This window comes from Pinus tabuliformis, chromosome 3_2 (genome assembly GCF_031772625.1).
Source record: "Pinus tabuliformis cultivar Carrire ecotype Pingquan chromosome 3_2, CPIR1, whole genome shotgun sequence".
Taxonomy (NCBI): domain Eukaryota; kingdom Viridiplantae; phylum Streptophyta; class Pinopsida; order Pinales; family Pinaceae; genus Pinus; species Pinus tabuliformis.
In genome coordinates this window covers 681,700,552-681,711,483 of record NC_142302.1, presented here as the reverse complement: position 1 = coordinate 681,711,483, position 10,932 = coordinate 681,700,552, and the positions used below count along the sequence as shown (strand labels likewise).

The 10,932-nt window shown below is 38.5% G+C and overlaps 1 protein-coding gene across 1 annotated transcript; it reads right to left on the bottom strand.

Annotated features, from left to right (window-relative positions):
* Positions 1-763: 763 nt before the first annotated feature.
* On the bottom strand, positions 764-1,459 carry LOC149182485 (uncharacterized). Its single transcript, XM_089414572.1, has one exon. The coding sequence runs from the start codon at positions 1,457-1,459 to the stop codon at positions 764-766; it is 696 nt and encodes a 231-aa protein (XP_089270698.1).
* Between the last annotated feature and the right edge of the window lie 9,473 nt (positions 1,460-10,932).

The following is a 10,932-nucleotide window of genomic DNA, read 5'->3' as shown; positions in this document are numbered from 1 at the left end:
TAGGAAGAGCTTCATAATGTATATGAGCAAACCTTTGGTGCCATAACTCACTTTGATGATTGCTATCATGTACCATTGCTCGCAACGATCTTCCATCGACTCTATAGAGTCCTTGAATTCTAGATCCCACGTTGATTGCATCCCTCATGTGAGATTCCATAGGCCAGGTGATGACCCTTCCTCTTATGGAGGCAACTCTCAGCCCTTTGTCTTCCAAAGTAGATATAGATACCAAGTTCTTCTTTAATCCCGAAACATACATAACATCATGAAGCATAATGATTTCCCTATAATCCAAATGAAATTTGATAGAACCAAAACCCTTCACAAGATACATAGATTTTTTTCTAAGGATGATCTTTAGATTAGTCTTCCTCTCAACCAGATTTGAGAGGACTTCGTGATACCTAGATAAATGTGTAGAAGCCCCACTATCTACCAACCAACTATCTCACAAATTTGGAGGAGAGGAACTAGAAAGAGTAGAAATAAGAATATATTCAAATTGAGTGGCCACTGCATTATTTCCATACCTGGAGTTCCTTGGTCTCTTTTGAGGATGATGGCCTTCTTCATGATCACCAAAAGCATTTCTTCTTCTATCTCATCCTTTTCTATCATTAAACCTATTGTTGTTGAAGCCACTATTGTTGTTAAAGTGGGATCTTGGAGCGTCTCTCTTTTCCGGACAATCTCAAGCATAATGGCCATGTTTGTGGCAATTGAAGCATTCAATTCTCCTTCCTCTTCTATTGGAATCCTTTTATTCATAGGCAGACTTTCTTGAACCAGATGGTCTTCCTCTTCCTTTTCTCTTGTTTTCTTGTGCATTAAATGTAGAGGGATCTCCTTCTTCATGCTTTTGAATTATCCCTCTAGATATCATTCCAAATTCTTCTTTAATGAACTTTCCAACGAGCTCATCAAATGTCAGGAACTTATCATTGTTTCTGATAGTAGTGATGAAGGTTTCCCAAATAGGAGGAAGGTGTTGAAGAGTAACGAACACCAACTCTCTATCTGATATGGGTTCTGCACCAGTTTGTAATTGATCCCTTAGATGGGATATCCTCATAATAATATATGATTGCACAAATTCCCCCTTCTTCATCTTAATGTCCTTCAGTTGATTCTTTAAGGAAAGAATGTGATTCAAATTGTTGACCTCATACATCTCAACCAACTTATCATAGATGCCCTTATACTTATTCATTTTTCCAACATAAGTAAGAAAATGATTTTTCAAAGAATCAATAAGATTTTTTTTGGCTTTGAGATCACCTTTCTTATATTTGGACTTGGCAACAATAGGAGCATTTTTTGGTGGCTCTGGTACTTTTCCTTCCGCATATTCCAAGACACCATTATCATCCAATATCACTTCCAACCTAATCTTCCAAGTAACAAAGTTTGATGAGTTGCCCAACTTCCCAGTATCCTTGAAGTAAGAGGTATACATCTTGATCAAGTAGCTTATTCCAAATAGATTCCTTCAAAGGTGCTTGCTTTAGTCTCTTGTCTCCTTGGGCTTGTCCTCACCTCAGTTATGAATCCATGTTAATTTTCCATTATTCTATGCTAGCATAATTACTTAGCCCAATTCTTTTTTTGCAAGTCAACATTCTATTCATTTTGAAAAAAGATATACATCTGAGACTTCCAAAAAAAGCATGTGGTCTCACCCCTATTGGATTTGTTGACCATGATCTATAGAAGGTGACAAAAATACAAAAAGGATGCTAGTTCTAGTATCGACAAGCGGGAGGGCCATAGGCTGCAATAAACAAACAAACATAGAGAAAACCGGAAGACATACTAGTCATCTGAGGTGACTGAAGTTAGGTTGTTTGGAGCAGTTCTTGGAGGAGGCGAAGGACAGAAGGAGCACTGAACGTTCCCTTCAAAGTGCACCATCTAAGTCTCCATCTATTCCACTTTCTCCGTTAACTGGTTTTGCCCCCTCCAGACTACCACTACCCACTCCCTAACCTAGCATCGGAAATAATGCACGTGTTCCAGTGTAGCCATTAGTTCATCATGCTCTTCCCTGTTAACTCTTTCTGTCGTGTCCACCCGGGCCACCAAGGATTGAATTAGGTCTCGACAATTATCCAAGCAATAGTAGTGCAGGCTCAGTGGGTCTAGGGCATCGCCACAACTATCGTTTGTAGCTGCCTAACTCCTCTTATGCCCACCACCTCTCCGAGAGTCGAGAGTTCGAAAGTTGCTGCTGGTGCGGGGTGTCTTCATGCCTCACCCCCCACCATGTTGACTCAACTTCCCTCGACTCTGGCTGCCTCGACAACCTCCACAAAGTCTGCCACCCCATCCTCAACGCTCTCCATAACCTTCACCACGACCCTCTTCCTCCTTGTGTATTCCTGTTGCCGTCCACCATGGTTTCCAGTGCGAGGACCTCCTCCCTCCCTATCCCTGGTTGCTTTGGGAGGTTAGACCGACCTCGACGAGGATTAGGTCACATCTATCATCGCTCAATTATGCCCAAGTATGCTAGGGTCACTGTCGTGTCTGATGCAATGGATATCGTCCTTCCTGCACACCAAAACAAGCTTAAGGCAACAATGTTGGCATCATCACCCCACTCCCTACCACACCAGTCACTCCATTGCACAAAATCGACTACCAGGACGGCGACTATTCTCCAGGAACAAGATGCGTCCCAAACACCACCCTCACCAATGCATTGCTAGCTTTTACAGAGACGCTCCTTGCCCCAAATGAGCAAGAAATAGCACTTTCCTTCACACCACGCCTGCCAACCCAGGCCAGCCCTGTCTGGCCTAAGAAAAATCTGGAATTGGCCTCCTCTAAGCTCAACAAACCATACTTCCCTGAGAAATATGAAGAAAACACCAATTCTGTCACGCCTCCGTCGCCTCGCGTGTTGTCAAACAGGAGGCCATGTGTAGTTCCACCACCACACCTATGCAGTGAACCGGAGTCACGACGCCTTCCTCATCCCACTTATCAACTTTTTGGCTCTTCCCTCTCCCAAGGTGTCGTAAATGTTCACACGCTTGAGATATAATGCTCATGCACACCATCCCCTCCTTCACATGGTATGAGGGGGCCTGGAGGTACGACCTACCTTTCCAGCCCAGTTGTCATTCCTCATGGGATCCGACATTCATGTTTGCCTCGATTCTCACCCCCATCGAGGAAGCCCAATTCTTTTTTCAACTAGCAATCACTTTTAAATAAATTTATTCTTCCAACAACAATGAGAAATTGTAGATAGAATAGTACATCCAATGTACAATAGAAGACAACCAAGAGCAATAACAAGAGACACAAGATTTGGTCAAAGATTACAGAAAAACCCTAGAAGGGGAGAAGCCCTTTCAAATTCTTCTGCTATTAGAATATCATCAAATGTTCAACAAAGAGATACAACGTTCCAAACCATCCACAAAAGCGTCAAAGTCAACTCTTTGACTATACAAAAGATGACCCTCAAAGTCAAATATGGTCAACAAGTCAATTTCTCCATGTATGTCAAAGTAAACAACACCCAATGATGCCTTAACCAGTCCATAAGTTAATGGTCAAACTACCTCCAAAGAGCTCGGTCAGCAGTGAAAAAACTTGGCCTCTTTTGCTGGTCAAACTTCAGTCAAAACAATCCCAAAAAGACTGGGTCAAAGGATCTCGAGAAAGTTGTGGTCAAATTTTAGATCTTTGCGGTCAAACTTCAATAAATAGACCTGCGATCAACCAAAGTCAAAATGCCTAAAAAAATTTGGTTCCTTCACTAAGAAATTCGGTCTCGAAAAATTAGATATGTTTAAGTCAAACTTGGTCAATCACTGCCCAAAGAAAAAATCAATGCAAAAAATCAGAACTAGACTTCTTCCCTTCACATGTGTGAACTCAAACTCCTTGCATCAGACTTGTACAAACCAATCAAGAGAGGAGACAGAAGAAGAGATGTGTTGATGTGATGTCCAAATGAAGCGACCTTGAAGTGTACTTATCTGTGACTTTGGAGACCCAATTATGACTTTAGGCTGACTTGTACTTTTGGGAACTTGTGGGTTTTTCATTAAAAATATTTTTTTCCTTGACCAAATTAGATTCTTCCAACAAGGGAAAAGAGGGGCTTCTCTGGAGAGGAAGGTTGTCCAGACAAAGGGAATTTATCCCTAAGCTTCCAAATTAGCATCATAAGGTCATTAAAAGTTTCGCCCTTATAAACCCAAGAGAAAGAGAGGTAACTTCCTTCAAAAAATATGCAATGTGCCATGAGGAAGGGTTTAGACCCTAGGAAATCCCAGAAAAAATGCACTACCCTTGAAGATTGGTTTCAACCCTAAGAATCCTCTGAAAAAGAGATGTTCCAACACCCTAGTTTCATAGTCACAATGAAGGCTTAAGTGTCGCCATTGGCCAAAAATGTTCTCATAAACTACTGAAGTGAGTCGTTGAAAGAGGGGGTTAAAACCTTAGGAAATCATTAAAAGGTATTATTTGAGAACCTTAATATTTCAACCCCTAGGTGATGGTTCTTGCCAAAATTCTTTGGACCACCAACTAAATTGAGTATATGAGATAATATGAAACTATGATTCTATGGTCACAAAAACTTAGTGATGCCACTAGCCAAAATGGTGTTTGATAAGCTGTTGAAAAATTGTAATAAAAGGTGATTTGAAACCCCGATTTTGTAATCACAAAATCAATGATGCCACTAGTGAAATGAGACTCTCTTTTGATTGGAACCGACTTCGGGTGATTAAGAGTGGTATGACACACTCTCCTTTGATTGGGACTGACTTTGGGTCAATAGAGAATGGTATGATACATTCTCGATCACTTCTTCTTCACAGTTCAGAAAAGTAGAGCAGTGCATTGATGGCAGAGATAATACAGATTGGCAGATGGATTAGAAGATGGAGTTCTCCCTAGTTGAGAGGGAGTGTTAAAATTGGCAACTAGGGCCAAACTCCACACGGGTCATCTTATTTTTACAACTGATATTTTTCTTGGATTCCTCTCTTCGAGAGCTGTAGGATTGATCCAAATATCATCTGATTCCAACATGTACAGACGAAGTTATGAATTTATTTTGATTATGGAAAAAAATTTCAAGGTTGGCCAGCAAACTTATGTAGGCTCAGAAGCCCAACAATCACGTCTATTCATCCTCAATGTTTGCTACAAATACATGATGCCTTAGCCTCATTTGGATATATTCATCTTCACACTTCTATCTCTCTCTCCTCGTTGATTGGGTACAGATTTCTGGGCCTCTCTCTCTCCACATGTCTAAAATTTCAGGAGACCGAATTTCTGGACAGTTTGACCAAGCATTGATCATCCTGCGTTGACCTCCTTTGACTATTTTTTTGTGAGGGTTATCTCTGTTTGGGTAGGCCCCATTTATGGGCATAAAAATCGAGGCCAATGTTGACTATTGACCAATGTTTACTATAGCTAGCGCTGACCGTAGGTGGGCTGTTTGACCAGACTTTGACTGGGCTAAATTTCACTATTTTGAGGGTTGTTTTATCTTGTTGTTTGGAGGCCAAAGTTGTTCGATTTGCTGAGGGTCAAATCTGCCATGTTCACCAGCGTTGACTACTCTAGTTAGGGCTCTTTTGCAACTGTTATAAATTATCAAATTTGTAAATTGTACTATCTCTCTTCGCTGAACTATTGAAGACTAAAATAAGATTTGATCAAGGGTTTCCCCACATTGGGGTTTGTCCCTGGTTGGTGCCACATCTTGTGTCCTCTTGTCTTGGCTTGTCTTCTACAGTTTATATTTATGTTCTATCTTCGTTTTACTATCATGTTGACGTGATTGCTAATTTGAATATTGATATTGGGCTAATAAAGAAATTGAAGTAAAATTGCTCTAAAGCATAGAGCATACCATTTTTGCCTAAAATTAACACCCTCCTATAACCCTAAGGTCTTAGGGGAGGTCCCAGTGGACTAAGTCTGAAGATTAACCTCTCTGGTAAGGTGAGAGAAGAAACTCACAGTCAAGACCAATCAATCATTTAGATTACCCTTTTATCCATATTAAATGCCTAAAACATTAAGTAAATTCATCCAGTGGCACATCATTAAAGTACTTGTTGAGTGGTAGGCGATCTTTAACCCCTCTAGTAAGGTGTGTTGATTTTCTAAGTGCAATAGAGATTACACAATATTTCTAAAATTATGATAATTACTTTTGATGTAGTTCTTTGACTTTTTTCCAATATATCGTTCAACAATTGTACTTCATAAATTCAACCATAAAGAACAATAGAGATCACAATACACAAAAGAAGACAATATTTACCTTGGGAAAACAACCTTTTCAATAAAGAAATTCTGGCCCTCCTGAAATTACCAGTCACCCTAGAAATTTCGGCCCTTGTAGTTTCCCAAAATTTCGCGCCTTGCAAGAGAGTCCCCAAAAAAACTGCGAACCAAAGAGAGAAGAGCCAATCCACACATGCTAGTTGCAATAGAGAGAAGAGAGAGTCAAATCATCCTATTTGTCATTCTTATCCTGCACTTGCTTGCCTATAACTTTTCTTATGTGAGAGAATGTGAATGCCCAAGTGGAGGAGGTCGAATTGCCTTTATATAGTAGTTTTTCATGGCCAAATGGGTGTCTTTAGCTAGGGACATGTTGACTTGGAGGGACACTGACTTGACAATTTTTGGACCCAAAAATTGCATTTTAGAAATGTTATTTTTCTTCTTTAAAAAGTTATAATTAGACTTTGACTCGAAATAAATTTTCTTTTGACTCTAACATTTAAATATGCTTTACAATGACAGATACAAATACATCAAGTGACCAAATATACATTATGAAGACTAACCATAGTTACAAATTCAACACACCCTCTTAACTAGGGAGGTATTCATAATCACCGTCATAGGTGCTCTCAAGTTGAAAAATTTCTCTAAAAAAAGTTATAAATCATCGCCAACATCATCATCTATCATCAACATTTACTAGTGGCCATATCGGGGGCGATACCAAATCCATGGCAATGTCATCAACACATAAGGACTCACTCATCCAGAGTGATTGATCCTCAAATCCATGGCCTCTCGGTAGGTCAAAATGTCGAGAGCATCAACTATCATGCACTCACTCACCCTTCTTGGTGAGCACACTGGGCCAAGACCTCACTCAACCCCTCCCTAGTTAGTGATCAAGTCTAGATGATGGAAGGACCTCACTCCACCCTACCTGGTGTGTGATCAGGGTCCAGGATCTTACTATAACTTTCCTTGATAAATCTAAATAAGAGTAGTGTTATAAAGAAACAACATAAATCTAGAAGTTACTTATCTTTAACGAGGATTGAAGGAAGTGATCAACTCCATCTTGATCCAACCTCCAAGAGTCATTACTGTCCATCATCCATAAGGTAATGTTGCCTTTAGCAGAATCTGTATCATGAGGTTCCATAGGTCATCAATTATATATCACATATATCATCAAAAGAGAAGATGCCTTCATAGCCAATATCCAGCCAAGTCCAATGATCATTCTATCTCTAGGAGTGAGACTAGCCTATCTAGGGTTACGCTAAATCTTCAAGAGACTTAACCAAATAAAAAATATCCAAGAGATAAGCCCAATAGAAAGATCTGATCCATATAAGCGTTTTCAAGCTTTTGGTCAATGATTAAAGCCAATGGTCAACTATCAAAACTATCTTAGGTCACAACAACACAAAGCTAGTGATCATGAGTGCAATTGTAGCTCTCTAGCTGCACAAAGCATCCTATCAAGGGTGCAGCTACAACCAAGAATTCTACGTTCCAACCCTACAGCCATAAGCAAAATTCTTCTCTTTGCTTGTGCGAGCTCGGACCATGCAATTTCAGTCTTCCATAAATGAATTTGCAAACCAACTTCAGATCTGTGCGAGCTAATCATATCCAAACCATTCTTTCATAATTCAAAGGTTTCTTTCAAACCCTAATCTCATGTTATGCCTTAACAATTTCTCTGAAACCCTAATCTCATGTTATTTACCAAGCCTTGGCTCCTCTTACTAGAACAAGGTTGCTTAGGGTTTCCTTCAAACCTTATCATTCTTTAGGTCTTCACCATCTTCGCTTGCTTTCATAAACAATGTTTTCATAGGGGTGATATCCATGACTTTTCTTCAGCTCAACTCTGATTCCTTGTTAATTTTATCTTAGGCCTGTATTTTTCTTTACTTAAGATAATTTCATTATATCATTTACACATTGAATTCATGCCACAACATTATAACATCATATGTAGTTATGTAGAAAGAACAACATCATCAGTAATGTATCGGAACAATAAAAGGAACATAAGAAGAAAAGCATGCACACAAAGAGACACCAGAATTTGGACTGAGACTAGGGAAAAAACCAATAAGGGGGAAACCCACAATCAAATCTTCTTCTTCTATTAGATTTCATTAATTTTTCAATTGAGATAAAAAATACATAAATCTTAAGCCATTCATCATCAATCAAGTTGAACCTCCTAGAGTCAATTTAACAACATACCATATCATGATGTCACAAGAGCAGTGTACATATCACGACCTCGACATCAGGCCATACATCTCTGTCAAGGATCTGCCCTTCCATCACTGTCATCATCATCATATTGTCACTAGTGTCATGATCATGTTGTCATAACTGTCAAGGTTATGCAATATACCCATGTTGCTTGAGATGCCTTACCAATATTGATTTATTATATACATATAACTAAAAAGAACTGTATTGTAACCACAGAGAACCATCCATGTAACTGTAGAGGAACTAGACATATATAATCATATGTAATGTAGAGGAACCATGTGAATTAGTGTCAACTATATAGCATGCCAAACTATGCGCATACCAAACCATGTATATTGTGAGTCGATGCCAAGATTCAATGTTGTGACTGAGAGATGTCGATTGAACAAGTGTAGAAATGCCACTTGGAGGTATTATACCAAACATATAATGATGTTATTGAGGTGCAAGGAAGATCTGAATTATTGAGCCATAATTCAAATACTATATATATACCTCGATGTAGAGGAACAAAACCATACATACATAATAACTAATATATGAAACCATACTTAATTGTAGTGATGTGAATACATTAACCTGTGCCATCAATTAAGATCGAGACCATAACTGCTGAGAATGAAGCCATTATAGTGAGATTTCCATACATACTCGGTCCACCATACTTATTGCAGAGGCAGAGTGTCATACAATTTCAAAGAGCGAGGTCAGTCTCACAAGATCGAATGTATAAAGAGATTTAGCTAATGTAATATAAGATCTATAATGATAACCCTTCTGAACTCTATGAGATACATCCAAAAGGCTCAGGACTATATGAGCCATTGCAAAGAGATCAAATCATCATCAAAAGAAAGTCCCTGTAAATGTGAGTCTTTCCACATAAAATTCTTATTCAATTTGTCCAGTGTGAGCTACCGAGCCTTTTCCTCGGAAGAAAAGATCCATATATCAAATGAGGGAGAGTTAGAATCATTTTATATTTATTCCTTTGAGGGGACTCGTCCCTTAGGACTATTGGACTTGATTATTGAAAAGCCGACTTGAAACTGTTGGAAGAAAAAATTTCTTAAATCTAAATTCAAATTTCATTGCCCAAAGATATTAATAACAATAATATCTTTCGTCTAATTGAATTTTCTTTTGACTAATGAAAATTCTTCTCTTTGGATGAAAGGGTTCGTTTATGGGGACTTAGGGTTTCCCTCAGTGAAATTTTTCTTGACGATGCCCAAATTTAACAGTTTCCAAGCTCTGAAGTTTGATGCTCCCTCTAACTTGTTTTCATATTTCATAGACGAAGCCATAGATGCCAATCTACAAGGATTTCAATAACATGCTCTCTAGATTTTTTGCAAGGATCATCGAAGCTTTGCTACCATGTTGATTTTCTAAGTGCAATAGAGATTAACACAATAATTTTGAAATTCTGATAATTTCTTTTGATGAATTTCTTCTTTTACTTTATTCCAATATGTCATTTAACAATTATACTTCATAAATTATTAAATGATATATATCATTTAACATTTATACTTCATTCAACCATAAAGAACAATAGAGATCACAATGTACAAAAGAAGACGAGATTAACCCTGGGAATTCCCACCAAAGGGAAAAACCCAACGACCTTTTCAATAGAGAAATTCTTCTTGTTCAATGAGAGACACACCTAGACCTATGGTCAAATCTGGTCTTCCCCTCCAAGTCAAGCCTCCCAATCTAATCTAGCAATTCGCTCTGCCTTACTTGACCCAAAATTTCGACCCTCCTGCAATTGCTAGTCACCCCAAAAATTTCGACCCCTCTAGTTGCCCAAAATTTCAGCCCCCGCAACAGAATGCCGAGAAAAACTGCAAATAATGAGAGAAGAGCCAATCCACCTCTGCAAGTTGCAAGAGAGAGTCAATTAGTCCTTCTATTTGTCATATTCATCCTTCTTGTCATTCACTTGCTTGCCCATAACTTGTCTTGTGTGAGAGAATGTGAATGCCCAAGTGGAGGAGGTCGAACTGCCTTTATATAGTAGTTTGTCATGGTTGAATGAGTGTGTCTTTAGCCAAGGCCAACTTGACTTGGAGGGAGGCTAACTTTACAATTTATGGGGCAAAAAAATACATTTCAAAAATTCAAATTTTCTTCTTTAAAATGTTGCAATGGGACTTTTACTCAAAATAAATTTTCTTTTGACTCTAGCATTTAAAATATGCTTTAGAATGATAAATACAAATATATCAAGTGACCAAATATACATTATGAAGACGAACCATAGTTACAAATTCAAAAAGGTGAGAGAATAAACTTATAGTCAAGATCAATAAATCATCTAGAATTTCCTTTTATCCATACTAAATGCCCAAAACATTAAGTACCTGTTGAGTGGTA